At 27.6% G+C, this 19,575-nt stretch overlaps 1 protein-coding gene across 7 annotated transcripts in view; it reads right to left on the bottom strand.

Annotated features, from left to right (window-relative positions):
* Positions 1-19,575, bottom strand: part of LOC130676069 (microtubule-associated protein Jupiter) — a 30,856-nt gene that overhangs the window by 1,466 nt on the left and 9,815 nt on the right. For 2 of the 7 annotated variants that reach the window (XM_057482051.1, XM_057482052.1), the window contains exons 2-4: positions 1,963-2,351; positions 1,620-1,643; positions 368-454 (exon numbers count right to left, since the gene is read on the bottom strand). In XM_057482051.1, the coding sequence (XP_057338034.1) occupies positions 368-454; positions 1,620-1,643; positions 1,963-2,351 (500 nt within the window). Of the gene's footprint in view, positions 1-367; positions 455-1,619; positions 1,644-1,962; positions 2,352-9,221; positions 9,683-19,575 lie in introns of those variants that run through there. The other 5 variants (XM_057482048.1, XM_057482049.1, XM_057482050.1 and 2 more) reach the window with 5 other exon arrangements.

Here is a 19,575-nt window from a genome sequence, read left to right as displayed (position 1 = left end):
AGTCATGGACACTGACACAGCAGCTGCTATAATCAAATGTATTTATTTATTTAACATAAAAATAATATCGCTACTATGTTGTAACGACATTGTAGTATGAAAGTAATCAAAGGTCAGTTCTCATCATTAGGAACTATAACAACTTTTTTATGTATAGACAAACGTCAATAAACACTCTACTTTAGCAGAATGTGTTATATATTGTACTTTGAAATGCTAGAACAATTCAACAATTTATTTAAATAAATAATAAAAACATAAAAGTAAAATCAATAATTACGTATTTAAATAAACATTGAGAATAATTGGATAACTCTAATGGTGATAACATTTTTTTTGTGGTAGTTTTTAAAACGTTTAACGTTACCTCGACACCTTCGTGTGCTGCGCCGCACTGGCGTAATGTCAATTCCATCTCCAGTCACGGGATTCCGCGGTATAAAGGACGATCCTCCTGCGGGGCCATCACCAGTCGGGACCAAAGGGATAGAGTAACACACACCCCGGCATCAAAGCACGTACATATTCACCCCATGCACCGAGACAAAATGTATCGCAAACACGCGATTTGACAACCCGTTTTTGTGTTAGTGTTTTTTTATTTTATTAAATTGTTTTTATGCGTCTTTAGAATGAATTTTTTATTAACTGATTTATTATTATTTCAGCATGAATATATATAGTTGAGACTTTAAAAAAAAAAAATAGATTTGAAGTGATAAATTCTAAATAAATAAATTATTAATTAAATTTTCTAAAATAATTTTTGAGTAGAACAAAAACAGGAAATTAATTATTAATGAATAAGAGATTAAAGATAAATTTATGTATAAATTTACTCATGTTTTAGAATTTTTATAAGTTGATAATTATTATACATATATTTTATTTTTTTAAATAAAATGTAAAAATATTTAAACTAAGATCCATAAAAATGTTTAAAAATATTATTCAATCTTAAGACGCATTTATTGTTAGGCAATAATGAATGATCTACGTGTACATGAACTAATGTAATTGTATATATGTTAAATTATTTAAAATACTGAATTGATAATTATGACTTGATGAATGTTATTTGTAAGGAAATGTTTAACGCGTAGTTTTAGTGAAAGCATAATAATTTATGGGAATGAAAAAATAAAATAATAATTGATATAAAAAAAAATTTTATGATAGAAAGTGAGAGGTGAGTGTGAGCATAAATACAAATAATATATCATGCAAAAATTTATTATTTGTTGCAAAAGTAAAAGCAGTGAATATAAGCATTGGAAAAAAAAATCACGCATTAAAAAATAATGATAGATGACTAACTCAAAATATGTGTCTGATAACGGTAACAGGCCCTGGAATGTTACTTTTTATATAAAAAATAAAAATAATTATTATTAACTAGGGTAAAAAGCAAGATAGCATTATCTAAGTAATAATTTAACTAAATTGATAATTTTTTTTTTTGTCTACGTTTAATATTTTATGGCTGAGGTATAAAATAAATGCAATATTAATATGATGAATATAATACATATAGGGGATAAGTATAAGTATAAATTGAATAGTGTTTCTGATAATAGTGTAATGTCATCTACTTTTTGATTGTCTCATTTTAAACTTACGAAATCGTTTGATTCTCCTAAATGCTGCTTGTAAACATTAACCACGTAAATTTTTAAAAAATTTATATAAACTAATATATTATTAACCTACATATGTCTGTTGAATAAACGCGTGAATAAAAATAACTGAGTAAATATTAAATTGTTTAAAAAAATAATAATAATTTTATGATTATTAAAGTATAGTGTGATATTTTTTTATTAAATAAAAAAAAATATGAGATGTTATAATTATTTTAAAAAATAAAGAAGAAAAGAAAAGATGTATATAAGGGCCTGATAAAACACATATTTTAAGATAGCTGTGTTAGAAATTTTGTTAGGCTGTTAAATTAGTGTTTACCTGTGATATCATTAGTATTAGCGTTGCCGTTGAAAAAAGCAGTGCCATTGATGTGAGTCCCATTAGACTCATTGTTCTTATTTGTGCGACAATTTGACGAATTAATATTGTCAATAATATCATTTCCGCTGAGGGAGATGTTGCTGCGCATGTGATTTTTTGTGTTTTTGGGAGCGGGTTCGGGAGGACCAAACAGACGTTTGTGTGAATCATTACCGGGCTTATTGGCACGTGGTGTCTCGGGGCTGCTGCTGCCTGTACTTGCACCACTGTCACCGTATAATGCTGAACCAAGCTGAGATGCATTGTGATTCTTAACACGCCGTGGGCTTGTTTCGTCTGCTCCGCCGAATATGTCACTGCTACCGCCACCAGGTGGTTTCAAAACCCTGTAAAAAAAAAAATAACAATTTTAATTAAAATTATTCATGTCATTTCCGTTTATGATATTTATTATTTGAAAATTTTATATAATATTCAACATGACATTAAAATAATTGTATGTCTAATTAGTATGAGTCTATTAAAGAACATATTTTAAAGAAATTCTTCATGCATCATATATCTGGTATGAGCCATCTACGGTATATTTATATTCTACCGTTTAACGCAAATTGATTCTGTATATTATAATTATAATAATTAAGATAAAATGTAATGAAAAAAAAAAAAAAAATTGTCAGAATAAAATGTAAATGAGTAAAAATTAAATGTTTCAACGAAGCTATAAAAGATCTCAGAATTATGTAAATGGCTTGCGTGGCACATACATAGAGGATTCACGGATTGATGATCACCCCCGCGTAAGCTTGAGCTCACAATTACGGTATCGAGGACCGTTCTTCTATTCTCTTAGATATAGATATACAGACGTATTGTATAAAAGCTTGTATCGTTATACCGACATAACAACTGAAACGTGCCCTCTATATTCGTATTGTATCGTATATAGACATTCCGTTCAGTTACATCTCACCCGTCTACTTTTTGTATTTCTTCTTTTTTTTTTTGACCGTCTCGTCTATGACTGACGGGTCTCGTGAATGCCAGTTATGTTAGGATGGTCAGACGGCACGCGTTAGTTAACCAAAGGCACGTGAACAATTGTTGTAATATGCCTGCTGCAAATTCTGTGACTTTACTTATACACACCCACCCCTTTGTTGTTTCACACTACCGGGAATCTGAGTAATTAGACAACCAGAGTGTTTTTTTTTTTTTTTTCACGACAGTATAAATAAGCCACGTGTCAATTCAATAATTATCATTCATTAAAATACAATTATTGTTGTTATTATACGATCCTGAAGTTAGCAGACAATTAAAACTTTTTGAATTTTTTTTTTTTCAGCAATTTAATTTAAAAAAAAAAAAAACTAAAAATATGCACATGTAGAAAATTAAAAAAACTATAAGTGCAATTTTTGGAAATATTTATTTTTTTCAATATATCGTTTTAAAAAAATATTCAAAAATTATTAGACGTCGGCTGATTTTAGCATCATGTTATTATTATCATTTTTTAATCTTATTAATCGATAAATGCTATATATAACAATAAAATTTTTTTATAAAAATAAATTATTACAAATGTTATGTATAATTTATTTATTTGTAAACAAAAAAACAAATGTAAAAATAAAAGAAATGTCCGATGTTACATGGAATATAATCGCGGATGCAAATATAACGAGGATAATCAATTGATCGTGGGATGTGAAAGAAAATTGAGGATAGAACAGGATGGGTGTGCCCGTCGTGCGATCGGAAACGATGAGCACTGGTGGAAGTATTTATATACATATACATGTATGTATCTAACATATAACATTATTATACGCGTGGTTGATTGTACAGAGAAAATTCAAACTCTGTTTTATACTTATATATATTTCAATGAATTCGTATTTCTATTATAGGTATTACATATATCTACAATTTGTAGTTATATATAGTAAAGATAGTAACTATATAATATAAATGTATAGAATGAAGTATGAAGTATAAAATAACACCTCTGCATATGTTTATACATTGCCTAAGATAGTGTGTAATGTAATACATAGCATGTAATGTCATGTCAATAATCATTATGTACGCTAATCAGACTAATAAGTAACACTGATAGATGTCGAGATTATTATCCATTGATGATCCTGTCATTTAGGATAGATTAAATAACACACGCCTACTAATCTATTATTATAATTATTATTTTATAATGAATCAAACTAATAAGATATTATATACCGCACCTTGCCCATATATAATATTATTATATAACAATCAATATTTTTTTATGTCTAAAATTAATTTTAAAAAATTATAATTAAATTAGCTATTTATTTAATTATTTAAAATAAAATATATGTAATATCAAAGGTTACATAAAGTCTTACAGAGACCAGGTCGTACCGTCACGGAGTTGGGAACGTCGAAATGAAATATAGATCGTAAGAGTAAATATGATATGTATTTATGAAGAGTAAAGATTTTACGATGTAAACACGAAAATAGTAATAATAATGATAGTAGTGAAATAAAAATTTGTAATGATCACGAAAAAAAAATTTAGGAAAGAAATAAAGTGTATAAGAATGAAGGTACCAGTCTCACGGATGTCTCCATCAGCTTTTCGATAAATCTTCTATATATACATACGACTATACTAGTGAAGGACTTTAACTTTATGCGAGCTCAATATTTCCATAGTGATGGCTCCAGATACTTTTTTTTCTTTTTATAAATTCTAAAGATTATATTTTTTAGTTTTAAACTCGTCACGCGATTGTGATGTAAATTATGTTTGACATATTTTATATGTTAATTTAATGGAAAAATGTGTGGCAGATAAAATTTATATATGAATATAGATATGAGTTATGATAACACAAAATTATCTAGCAAAATTTAATATTTTATTTTTCTTTTAAATTAAATAGAGTCAAATTTATTAAATATTTATTGTTAGTATGCAAAGTGCGGGACTTTTTTTGCTTGCACAATATTTTTTTAATAAAAGAAATACACAATGGGAACAGAAAATAATAATGCTGAATGATTATGTTGTTGGTTTAGTGATAATAAAAATAACTAAACTCTCCACATATAAAATGTACACAATTGTCATGAGAATGTGATAGTTACATTCATGAAAGTTGGGTTTAATTATAGCTAACTGATTGTCCTTCATCAATAGGCACGTGAGAATAATTGACATCGTACTTTTAAAATTTTTTTCAATTGTTAATTTAAAAACGAGGCTTCTTCTTTTTCTAATTCATCAGATCAATTTACTTGATATCATTAATTATTGCAATCAACATAATGATCTTTTAATTTAATAACTTAAATTTATTATTGATGATTTGGTTGAATTTGACTAATGATTCAATAAAGTAAAATAAGTTTAAATTGAATACACCGGTAATTATTTAATTGAATAATTATATATTAAATTTCAATTATTAAAAATATATATATTTTTTAAATTTGTTCATTACAATAGCCATCAATAGAAATATAATATAATATTAATCAATTAAAAAAAAAAAATTAATTAATAGAAATTTAAAAAATGATATAATGAAATACAAAAGAAATTTAATTTTCTTCATGCGATTCGAATTGACTTCATGAAATGTATAATATATATGAGTTAACTTTTTATTCGTGATGTTAATAAGGTATAGAAATTTATGAGAAACCGATTAACCAATTATCGTAAAATAGATTGCCTTGTTTTGTATATACAGTCTTAACCAATTTATTACTGTTGTCACGATCTTAAGTAATTCATTGGCAATTTAGATGAACGATTTAAAATTTAATTTGCATAAAACGCTGGATTATTATTATTTATGCACATAGATTTTTAAACTTTATCCAGTTAAATAATTTTATCATAAAATAATAAATATAATGAGATAAGTATATAAATATAATAATTTTATTAGAATTAAAATAAAGTTCTCATACAAGTTAATGATAATAAAATTACACGGATAAGTGAAGATTGACTACCGGTCTCTTTCTCATTTACTATATACATCCGGACAAGATTTTTACATCGAAGCAAAATAGAGTCTTTGTATCATCGGAATCTACGAGTTTACGATAGTTTCGACCAGACCTCTAACGAGGTTAAAGAACATGCTGAGCAACATACACCGTTACAACAATTTATCGCCATTTCCCTGAGTTTAATTTACAATATTTTATTGATTATCTTTTATTTTATTTATTTTACGATTTCTCTAGATATATTCATGTCTCATTTCCCACAATTATGCGTTCATTATTTTATTTTAATGATAACACATAATACAGAATCACCGTTTACATCCCCATTAAAATCGTTTTTTATTTATCTTAAACAGTTACAAACATATTTAAAATGAAAACTATTTTTACTTTAAAAATAAAAATAAAATATACATATGGCTGCCATGGAATATATTTTACAATAGTTTTGGCTTCCAGAACAAAAAGAAACGGATTCCATACGTGAAGAAGAGGCTTCTTGATTTCCTCTTTGCAACAGAGTAAAGGGGGAATAGAAGCCTCAGTCTTACTATGAGTCACGAATAGTGTTAACTCACCCTTTACAGGGTTCAATATACGTCGCGTGCCAATAGTTGACTTTATATTCATCCACTTTATATCCCTTGAGTCGACTAATTCGTGTCGATGAGACAGAAGCCCCCTCGAATTGGTATAGATTAACAAAAAAAAAAAAAAAAAAAAAAAAAAAAAAAAAAAAAAAGTGCAAACAAATGATAAGGTAAAAAAATTGAAGTGTAAATGAGAAGGAAGAGACTACATGTTAAAGTTTCGCATTACGTCAAGTACAGCGAGCGAGTGCGTAACGCGATATTCAGAACGGATGGAAATATGAAGCGTCCTGCTTCACGCGTGCGAGTAGATATTTTGATGACGATATATATATATGTACTCACCCTAAACCTATATTTTCATAGTTACTCATTATTTGCTCACTCTGTATTTCCCTTACACTAAGCTTGAATTTATATTTTCTTAATTGAAGCCTCAACAGTTTCGTATCAATTACTTTAATATTTTTTTTTTCCATAATACACTTTAGTAATTATATTAAAAGAAATAAATTATTCAACTACACTATTATCTTTTGATGTGAGAAAAGAATGATAATATGTTAAATATTCATTTAATACTGATCAAGATAAATATTATATATTAAAAATAATTGTATTTATAGAAAAATTATTATTTATTTTAAATAAATATAGAACAAAATAAATAATTAATTTTATGTTAATTTTTAATTGTATTGTTTACTATTGTAACTAAAGTAGCTATTATTATTAAATTTATGCGCATAAAAATTTTATTGACCGATTAATTTTTTTTCTTAATCAGTACGAATTAAATAACGTTTTTTTCAAAGATCAAGGCCTTTCTTAACAATCTAATTACTTTTTTTACTATGATCATCGCTAATTGACTAATTGATTGACGATAAGTAATTTTGCACACTGGTGTCTAAAAATAGCAAAGATAAAACATTTTTCCCTTCACTTTTTACTACAGTAATCATTCAATTAAAAACTATAGCGTAATAGTTAAAAAAAAAGCTGTAATTTATTAAGTCAATTTTGAAATGTGACACAAATGAGTCTATAACTATAATTATTAATGTAATAAAGAAACTACTGTTCGGATTAAAAACAGAGTCTGTTTCATATTAAAATAATAGCGAGCAACACTCGAGGTGAATATGATTGGTTAAAAACAGAATCGAGGTCGATAGTGATCAATGGTCAGTAATCAATAATTAATATAAAAAATAATAAGATAAATTAGCATGAAAATTGTAGCAATCCATAATAGTAATAACATTAAAAGACCAATATTTTTAAAAATATTTAAAATATAATAGTTATGGTTGAATAGATTACCGTTATAAATTTTATATTTTATGTTCTCTTTTTCATTATACAGTAAGTACACTTTATCTTACTTCTTTTTAATTAACCTTTAAATCTTGTATAGCATAATACAAGTACTACGAGTCGATAACAAAGTTACAGAAGATAATAATGGTAGGCTGACCGTTACTAGAATAGGCAAAGTAACCGATAACTCATAGACTCAAGTGTACACGAGGTAAAGTCACGCTTTCTAAGCCCACACAAGATTCTTCTCGGATTGAGTAGTTGTTATGAGCTCCTTCTTATTCTACTTCAACTTGGATGGGATCTATATCGTATTTTCTCAGATTTCATCCTGTTAATCTAACTTACTTCCCTGTATCAAAGAAGCCGCCGAAAATCTTACAACATACTTATTAATGTATCAGATATACTATATCCTTAACACTTTCTTCCTTCTACTGTATTTATACCATTATTTTCATTTAATTAAATGCCTATTAACGTTTTTTTTCCCTTTAATGATAATCAATCATTATAAAATGAAAATTCAATTGTTGAAAGAAAAAAAAGTTTAATAAAAAACAAATAATTGAATATTGTGAAAAAAATATATTTTTGAGCATTTTCAGCAGGAAAACATTTTTTTTCTTCAAAATAAAGATATAGGATGATAAATAATAATTTTTTGTTAAAAAAAAAACTAATGAAACTTAGATTCGACTAGATTCAGACAATGATTAATTGAGTGATTAACGAGTTATTTATGGAAAATAGTTATTTTATTTTAATAATTTAAAAATTACTCGATCGAATGATTTCTAAATTTTTTGAAATTGCTACTGAGAAAGTTATAATTCTTCAAAAAAAAGTCAAATACCTAAATATTTTTTAGAATTTTAATATTTTAAGTAGTTAATAAAATTAATTAAAACTATCAAGGCCGAGAAAATCATTAAAAATATATAGAGAAATTTATTTTTTCAGATAAAAATAATTACGGTTATTTGAAGGGGCCACTAATCAAGCATTTGGAGTCATGAGTCATCAAAAGAAATGAATAAAAAAAATTTGATGTAATTGAAATAACGTGTGACCCTTGACTAGAATAAAATGTGGTACGCCCAATTATAAACGCGTGGACTTTTGATTTTTATCCGATTAGACAGAATGTGTGTTGTCAAGCGTGTATGCTTGACATTACTATTGTGAGAAAATAAAGGGTCATTGACGTTTTTGATCAATAATTTTTTTTTATTTCTATTCTTTGAATACCTTTTATTAAAATGAAAAAATTTATGGCTAAATTTATTAAGTAGTACATAAGATAATTGCCCGAGACATTACCTTTTCTTTCCATAACCGACATTGTCGAGTTCAATGTGTCTGTATGCAGCGTAAGTGGCCATGTCCGACCGTACACGTATTTTATCCCTGGTACACCCCCTTAAACTTAATAAATACTTTTTCTGCTCCTTCCTTGCCTCTATGCGTTGTCACTCGATTTTTAATTTTATCTCTCACCCTTTGATCCACTCTACTAAAATCCAACTATGAATTTTTGTATCCAATAAAATTTTTGATTAAAAAGAATTTAATTAAAGAAAAAAAAAAACTTTTTTTTTTAATCAAAAATGAAAAAAATCTTACATTAAAATGGATGTTTAAACACACTAATACACTAAATTGGAGTTAAATAATTAAACAAGAGTTAAAAGAGAGAGCTTTATTGTGACGAGCTGTAACGCGATCGAGAGACTGGCGATCGGATTGAAACACCAGCCGGTATATAACGCTAGTGCTCGTCGTCGCCTTCCTTCCTTCTCCTCTTCAGCAACATTGCAACTGGCGCCCTCTGCTACTCCAAACCACCCCCGCGAAGCTAAATGTTGGATCTGTCGTACATTCACCTCAATCAATACATTACTCGTAAAGCTATTCCCTTTTTTTTATCACACATAATCTTATTTTTCTCTCAATTGTTTTTCTTTCTTACTCCCCTCAGTTAAGATTTTTTAATCAAGTTATCTTCATTAATTGAAACAATTAAAAATCTGAGTACGTACTTGAGACTAGACTATTCATTTTTTTATGATGAAAAATTCATTTTGTTTGACAAATAAACAAGATTGAGTGGTATTCGAAAAAGTAAATTATGTCTATTATTAAGAAGAGATAAAATATTGAAAATAAGTCGAATGAAGAAAAATTGTTCATGAACTTGAAAGATCGATCGATGTGACGCAAATTGAACTGCTGGAGGCGCAAGTTGACACAGGTCAAGGACTAGCGGGGACCAAAAGTACCAGATATCCAGGCTGGGTGGTCCACCACATTGATTTTTAATATATATTTTTTATTTTTCTTAGACTTGAAATCTTTTTTTTTTTTTTTAATTTATTAGTAAAGCTTAAAAAAAAGTTTAATGAATTGAATTAGCTGGAGTGTAAAGTGAGTGAAAAGAAAAGTGGCAGGTTTAAGTCGGTCGTGACTACTGAATAGAATGCCTTGATTATCTCTTTTACACTTGACATTTGTGGTTTAAATAAATTCTGTTACAAATAACAAACCTAGAACTGGATATCATATACACATGATATCTAAAATTAGTTTAATGCGGTTTCAATTATAAACAAAAGCTTTTATCAAAAATAAGAACATTTTGAATTAATGAAACGTGTCGAAAGAAAATAGAGCCTCAAATTATTCGAGCGTTAATTTTCATTGGCTGATCAAGCGAACAAAAAAGTATTTTTTTTTTTATTTTAATCTAAAAATTTATCTACTCATCCTAGATAATTAATTTTATTTGATATTTTTCAAAAAGTGATAGTAATCAATTTTCAATAAAAAAACAGTTGATAAAATAAATTTGTAATTGTAAGTATTGATAATTTTTTTGTCTTTTTCACGAATCTGTCAATTAAAGTCGAATGAATGTTAGTGAATTTACAAGAGTTGTGATTCTATTTGAAATAAGATTACCAAAGAGACAAGAAATGTTTAACGAGACAGTTGAGAGAAGAGCGAAAAGAAAAATGAAATCTATATATATATGTGAGGAAGTTCAATAAGTACAAAGTTGATAGGTATATTTATCTAGAAGTTTCCAAAGCGGCAAAAGAATATCCCGGAAGGGAGCTGTGGTTACTAAGCTGATAGACAGACGTCAAAATTTTTTATAAACAAATTTCTTTCTATATAAATTTATTTTATTTTTCATTTCTACTCTAGAATTCTCAATTCGCGTTTTTTTTCCATAAACTTTTATTTTATTCTATAAACTTCCTCTTGCGACTCCTAAAACGGGAACAACGAGAAACGCCTCAGAACATATAGATATCATGAAGGCAGTGGTCTGTTGAACGAATAAATGACAAAAGAAAAAATAACCAGTAGTACTGAAATACCAACGACTCTAACATTAGAAATAGACTAGAGTTCTCGAGACACTGGCTTTTATTTTTATGGTAGGCAATTTGCTACGTTTTATTTTTAAACAAATTTTCTTTTTTTTTAAACAAAAACTTTATAAATACCGATGAACAGGAAAGAAAAATAAACAGTTGATAAAATTGATTAAAACTGAATTTTATATAGATCTTATAATTTCAGTATGACGAATAGAAGTGAAAGCTATTGTAACTATAATTTTTTTTAAAAACTTTTTTTTTATTGAAACATCCACTGCACGTAGAGAGCAACCTAGAGATCTGTCTAGCTACGCTTGACCGGAACGACTTGGCGCTCGAATGAGCAAAGTCATCTCTACCACGACCTGTGGGATATATACAACATATTTTTATACCAAGAACAACCTTTAAATCAGTGTCTGCGAGTGAATATCACTGATAAAAGATCATAGATAATACTTAGGTAGGGTAAAAAAAGATTATACACATGAGGGTTTGGCGAAAGTTTCTAATTAATTTACGAGCTGAAAGATTAATCGTTGAGGTAAAATTTTTTTTACTTTACAATTAAAAAAAATTTAATTAAATTATTTTAATAAATATAAATTTCATTTTAATTAATAAATCGAAATGTAATTCAAACTAGTTATTTAACAAATTATTATTGATTTTTTGTAAATAAAACTGGAGATAAATATCACTAATAAATTATTACGTTAATAAAAATATATTTATTATATGTAATTTTAAATATTGAAAAAAAAGTTATATAAGCAAAGTTATCAATAATATATAGTTAATTTTTTTTTTAAATTTGATTGATAGTTATATATTTTTGTTGCCTTTAAAACTGTGTTAACAAAAAAAGAAGATTGAAATCATGAAAAAAAAGGAAAAGGAAACTCAGATATTACGCAACGTAACTACAAAATCATAATCCAGTGAAGCATGAGGCGATGAACGTCGCATTAATGATGATCATCATAACTCGTAAGTTGTCGAGATGGCGGAAACTTTTTGCTTGAGATGAGACAGTTGCCTCGGGTATACATTCAACTGATTCTTGTGGTAAGAAACCACAAGTGTGGCTTTGAACATAATGATTAAAGTACGATCGACTTGAACATTATTTATATCTTTTATCTTATATATATATATATATATCGGATGAAGAATAATCCTTTGAGAAATTGTGTTGGGCAAACATGCTTTTGCTTTAACTCCTTTTTTATACATATTTTTCCTTTACTGCAAAATATAACTCAAGTCTTGCAGACTTTATGCAGCAGATTGTTTAAAGAATGTTTATCAAACATACCACCATGTGGTCCGTTGAAATTAACTTTCTTTAGCAACCATCAACATCACTAACTGTTTGAGTTTTGAAATTTATTTTTATAATCTATACTCTTTGGTGTAGAGTAAAGTATATACAAAGCTGATGGATGTGTAGTACCATTGTATCTTAAATTTTGTGTATATATATTTATATAAGTTAAAGCAGAGAAAAAAAAATTGATTGACATGATGTTCATTTGTTGACGTTTATTTTCACTTATTTAACGTATGGTGACAACAAAGAAATTCGATTCTTGACGAGTCAAGGAATTACGCTTGGTGACACCAACCAGTCGAACAACAACTCAACAGTATCGTTGTCGTCGCCGCAATACCGCTTTTGCACTGACACAGGAAGAAATGGATCGCTGAATAACCTTGAAGAATCAACGAATAATAATAATAAGGGACAATAGAAGTCGATGCAATTGACATCCGGTTAAATATTTTTCGTCACACGATAAAGAATTGTCAAAATTAAATATCTCATTTTGTTGTTCTAATATAAAAAATAAAATAATACATATATTTTAATGTTATCCAATGTATGATTATTATTAAGACTTGAACAAAATTGAGGCCAAGCCTTTGATTTTCATTAACCTTCAAACCGAAAGATTATGTCGCAGATTCTTATACACGACAACGTGGGTGTGGATTAATCATAAAGTTAAAAAATAAACATATTTGAAATTATTGATGCAGAATTCATTTATCAACATCATCATATCTTTCAATTTATGTGCAACTAATTTTGTCATAGATTTTGTGAATATATGTAGATTTATTATAATGAAGTATTAACTAAAAAAAAGTTATATATACGTGACGTCAGAAAGTGTTCTAGATTTTTTTAAAGAGCGGTCTTGTATAGAGCTACGGATTCTGCACATTTTCCGGTACTTTAGATGAGAGTGAGTCGGCCCAGAAGCAGCTATACCCAGCTTAAAATCGATAGAAACGACATTGCAGGGACTGCAGTACGCGGCGAGGAAGAGCAAGAGGTGAAGTTTCTTTATCCATTGTATGTAGGTGAAATACTTGAGGTTATAAATATAATAAAATTTATTTAAAAATAAATAATTCATTTATATTTTATATTATGTCTTCAAGTATCTTTTGAAGGTGTTGCAGAAAACATTTAAGACAAATGAAGCTTCGATGTTATATATTGATAAATATAAATAGTAAGAAATTCAATAGATATCTATAATTTTTTTTTTATTGTCGCATGAGAAAGCCTCATGAGAGTTGATCAAGCGACGTTTCCGACGAAGATCGATCGTCAGGTCGTTCTGATCTACTTGTGGTCAGGTGGAATTTCATCTGCCCTCTACTCATCTGTCAAGACTTCTCTTCTCTGTACGTAGCACATTTTAAGATCAAGGATATCTACCAATGCTAGGTAGTAACTACAATTTCGATACTGCAACTAATGGTGACGTTAACAAACAAAACCAGTGTGAGTACAATTTAACTCCCGTTGAGATGTTATTAGATTGAGGAGCAAGTTATTTTCAATCAGAAATTTAAATTATGTACGAAAAATAAAAAGACACTTTTACATCTAACGGATATAATAAATGAAAGAAAGAATACGATTCAAAAGCCTGCCTATTGTGATTGGAGAATAGAAAGTTATCTGTGAAACGGTGAAAAGGTGAAAATAAAACAGATTAGATTGTAACAACTGATCTAGCTCTTTAGCTGATTGGATTGAACAATGAATAGAAATAATAATAAGAATACAAAAAAAAAGACTAACTAAAAATTTAAATTATGTTGATCAGCAAACGTGTTAAGTCAGGCGTGAATACAAACTATTCAATCAATCGATGAGTAGTCTGTTTCTTTTGTTTTCCTTTCTCTTATATGATTATATATTATTCAATTGATACGACATTAAATTTTTTGCAATTTTCTATGACATCTGTAATATCCTGTATCTTCACTTTTGTAGATATTTTTTATTGTATTATTTTACTATATATTTATGAATATAATTTAATCTCAATAATTTAAATTATCAATCAAGGGGATCTATTTTTAAAATATAAATAAAAAAATAATTTAATAATAAAAAAAAAATTTGAGTGTTCAAGTTATATAAGAAAATATGACTCATATTATTTTAAATGTTTTGTAAATATACGTTAAATTATTGCGTGACGTTTATCGTTGAATGTGAACTCGAAGAAACTTCTTTGAGTGTAATTCACACGAGCAGTAAAACCTTAAGTCTATCTTTCAGTTTCTGTTCTGACCATTTATAAATGTTCAAGTACCCAGAGGATTTATAGAATGCATCGGACTGAAATAGTTTTCTTTTTTTTTTAATATTAGTTTGTGTAGTTCACTGACTTGATATTCAATAAGTACAACAACAACAACAACAATAAAAATAACAATAATATCGATATCAACAATAACAATAGCTACTACTAAACTACAATCACAGTAAGAAATAGTATAAAGTTAAAATTGGTTTTGATAAAGTTGATAATTCCGAAACTAAGCAATATTTTCAATGACGTGAGAGAAGCTTTCACATCAAACGACTATTTGCGTGATGTACTTTGGCATTATTGCATTAATCACCTTGTAACACGCATCACATTGGACGGAAGAAAATAACAGATAATAAAAGATGGAGAAAGAGAGATGAATAAAAAGATATCAGTTGAATGGTGTAAAGATTGGTCCGTTTATTATATTTCCGTGCTCAGTTTAATCCAGGAAATGCCACCCAATTATTTTATTTTAATTCTTTTTTTTTTTTTTTATTTGGTGACCCTCTTTTGTACTTTTCTTATATCACAACAATCATTTGCCCAATTAAATACCGTTATAAAATTATAAATTAATTTTTTTTTCATTATATGTATTATATTTTTTAGAAATTCTAGCTCTAAAAACATGTACAAATCATTATTATGTGAAAATTTACTCACTCGGAAATGAATATGTATTATTCTTTTTTTTTTTTTTACGAACCATAATTAAAGGTGGAAAAATGATTTAATTATATATAATAATATTAAAATCATCATAATTAAATAATTCTTATTGATTTTAATCTCTAGTTAAATATAATATGGTTTATTAAAAATAAAAAAAAGTTTTTAGAGCATAAAAAATATTTTTTATGTCATTATTTTGATGATGCAAAAATAATTAATGATGAAAATTTTATAATGACGACAAAAAAATTTTTTTAAATAATCATTATATTTTCAAGCTCTATATTTTTTTATGAAACTTTATTGTAAAGTTTGAATAAGATCAATTAAAAATAAAAAATAAAAATGAAAATAAGTAGAGCATAAAAAAATAGCTGGACGTTATTAATGAGGCTTATATATTATCAAAATTAAGAAGCCATGTAGTTTCTATTGTATGTTTTTTTTTGTGTCAAATACGGTTAAGTCTTTAATACATCAAATGTATTTTGAAATAAATCAAAAAAATAACTTTACAAAAGAATAATACATTAAAAATTTATGAGTATAATGCTTTTTTCCTGGATTAAATTTTTTTTTTTGTAAGTTAAATATAAACTTATATACTATGATGACTAACAAAATACATATCCCTACAATCATTAAATGATTTTTTTTCTGCTCTCGCTTCGAAGGTAAAGCAACGAAACAACATGTCCAACCATCTGGTATTGCGGTAGTCATAGTATGCATTAACAAGACTTATTGCATGCACGCTGATGCATTAGATTGATAAAATGAATAGTCAAGTAGACACAATATTAATTATCACACGGATCGATTCTAATCCCATTGACAGCGACAAAATCGTGCGTTAAATCATTCTTTGTTTATATTTAACAGTGAAGAATTGCAGAAATTAAATAAACAGTAGAATGCGATAATTGAGAATAATTTTATTCTGAACACATGAAGTGCTAAATGTTTGAAAAAAAAAATTTTCAATTAATTATACAGAAAATATTAATTGAAAATGTATATATGTATGTATATAGATAGTAACTTTATTGCTAATCTCAGCAGACACTTAAACGATTTCTACCGTCAATGACCAAGCAGAAAATCACTAGACCAAGAAAATATTTTTTAACTAAAAAAGAAACCATCGAGAATGATTTTTATTCTTGATTAATTGTCATGGATAGTTCAATGACACGAGCTAAATTTCAACGTTTAAATCTAATATTTTTTTATAATCTACTTAATTGATTTAACATGGTTGAATTATAATTATACCGTTGCGACGTAAGTAAAAATATATTTTAGGTATTATAATGAGTAAAAACTTAGTAATAGCATGAAGAAAATAATGAGTCTTCTTGATTTTTAAATTAAATTTTTTACAGCTAAATTAGAATTTACGATTTGTTTTGTTATGACATTGACTAAATTGAAGTTAAAAAATAAATGAAAAATATCTTAAATTAAAGTAATTTTCGTACATAATCTTTTATGAAACGATGAAAAGTTTTAAGTGGCACGGTGCCAGGCTACATCACAAACGTGCAGACGTAAATCCGGAAATAGGTGGTTCTATCTCCCGTCTGCTCTCTCGCGTCTCTGGTTATGTGTAATTACGGGAACCCTCGGGTACATCCTTTTATTCCTTCTCTTTTCTTATTCGTTGTCGTGCATTAACCGTGTAAGGAACGTGCGCGTTCTAGTCGTTGCGTCCGCGCGTTACGTGGTTTTCTTTTAGATTTGATGAGATGAAGGCAAAGAATGCTTGGTGATGTTCATTATGATAATAATAATAATGATAATGATGATGATGACTATGATGAAGTTGATCATCTACTCGATATTTTGATACTAGTAGGATCGCAATATTTTAATAGTCTTGTTGGAAAATATCCAGTAATTAATAGTGACCAGTGTAATAATGTAAAAGCTAGAGTATACGTACTGCTACTAAGATTATTATTACTTGTTGTTGAGTATCGTTACACACAGGATGCAAGAAAAAAATGATGCAACGATAATAATCTTATTAGGAACGAGTCCCGCTCCATTAAGTCACTGAGGAAGTTGAGTTTGTATAAGCCTGCCACTTGGAAATTGCAATGCGTTTCCCGTTGTCACGGACCAAAAGACCCAGACTGAATTTTCGATGACATCCGTCTTTGATTTTATTAACTGTTTCTTTTTTTTTTCTTTAATTTCTCGATCATAGTTAACGATGTTTAGTTTAATACTAAATAAATTATTTTTTTTTTCAAGATAAGAAATTTCGACGATAATGTACACGACATAGTTTACATTGTATAAATATTTTCATGAAAAAAATGTCAATATATATATTTTATCAAGTCGCAGACTCATATATCATAGAAACATGAATTAGTTCGATGAATCACATCACAACAGTCAGTGAGACACGACTAAGGTCTCGAGCGAATCTTCTCATCGTATTAAAAGTGTGTAATCGATGTTTGCACCTTTGAGGTCAACGAACCGATATATTAAACTTGCAAGTTAACTTGCTGCTGTTTCTATCATATATATACGTATACATATGTACAAATGCCGAGGAATTATTTATCGGCCAACAGTTGGCATCAAGCTGAAGTTAAGAAACTCAAGCAAGCGTTAACTCTCTCACAGATAATAATCAATAAAAAAGATGCTACGTTCCTTACTTTACCTCCTTTAACGTAAACTCTTAAATATTTTGATAATAAATATCAATAATCACTCACAAGAAGTTAAGTTCTAGATACTTACATTAATATTACTGACAAATACATATACCAATCATTTTTATCTTTATCTACATCTACCGCTACTGGCACACATTGATATATGTGTATATATATCGAATATATGATTTCTGAGATGCATTTAATAGATACTGATGAATCGAGATGTACTTACCTAAAACAAACAAAAAATTAATCATTAGTACATATTATAGGTAAAAAAATTTATAAATATATGAGTATTCTTTTTTAGTGAAAGTTATTTAATACATAAAAAAAAAAAACAAGAAAACATTTTTTTTACAACCATAAAAATTAAACAAAAGTCCGTTTGTATGATTTTTACACTGTCAAGACAGCCTCCTTTTCATTTTTATGCTATAAAAAAAAAAAAAAACCGACAGGGAAACACGTTAATTCTCACCTAGCAAGAAATCATGAATGCGTGGAAGAAATAAGAGAGGTTTTAACACAACTACGCAGTAATGTATGAATATATGTATCTATCCTGTTCATTTATTTTTTTATCTCACCCTCTCTCTTTTGTGAATAAACTGAAGAGATTCATTGAGGACATAAATGTAAGAATGAAAGAAATAAAATTTTTTAAAAAATGATAAATGAAGAAAAACTTGACACGATGGTCGCACACATTAACGAGTTTGCGCTATATTCAATCTCACACGGGTACAAATTATGTCCAGTTATGTAGTTCATGTGTGCTGTAATGTCTCGCGTTATAATAACCTGATATGGAAATATCTTTCGTAATAATTTTTATTTATACATTCACATGGTATAGTAAGTAATAATAATATATAACTAATGCTATTTAAAATAAGAAATAATTTATTTAAATTATAGGTTTCGTAATTTTTTAGAAAAATATATTACTCATTTAATGGGTTAATGTTCCTTTAAAAAGACATAATTTAGAGCATATATTTAATCGGACAATTGTATAGTGTCAGAAATTTAAGATTTCTCATTTTATTGTACTAAACTCTCGATGCGTTACAAACTGAGTTTAATTAGGAAGAGCATCATCAGGTCAGGTTCTCTATAAAGACTTGTTAAGATTTAATATTATATTGTTTTAGATAAACAGAGACAGTTAATTTTTATGAGAGTCATTAATCATCTTCCTACTTAATGTAATTAAAGAAAAAATTGAGAGTTCATATTATGTACGTATATTAAGAAAAAGTATTCATTAAACGTTTACACAATTAATCATTTTTGAATCATTCAC

The sequence above is a fragment of the Microplitis mediator genome, chromosome 10 (genome assembly GCF_029852145.1).
Source record: "Microplitis mediator isolate UGA2020A chromosome 10, iyMicMedi2.1, whole genome shotgun sequence".
NCBI classification, from domain to species: Eukaryota; Metazoa; Arthropoda; class Insecta; order Hymenoptera; family Braconidae; genus Microplitis; species Microplitis mediator.
The sequence above is the reverse complement of the archived record's forward strand: the minus strand, read 5'-3'. Positions and strand labels throughout refer to the sequence as shown.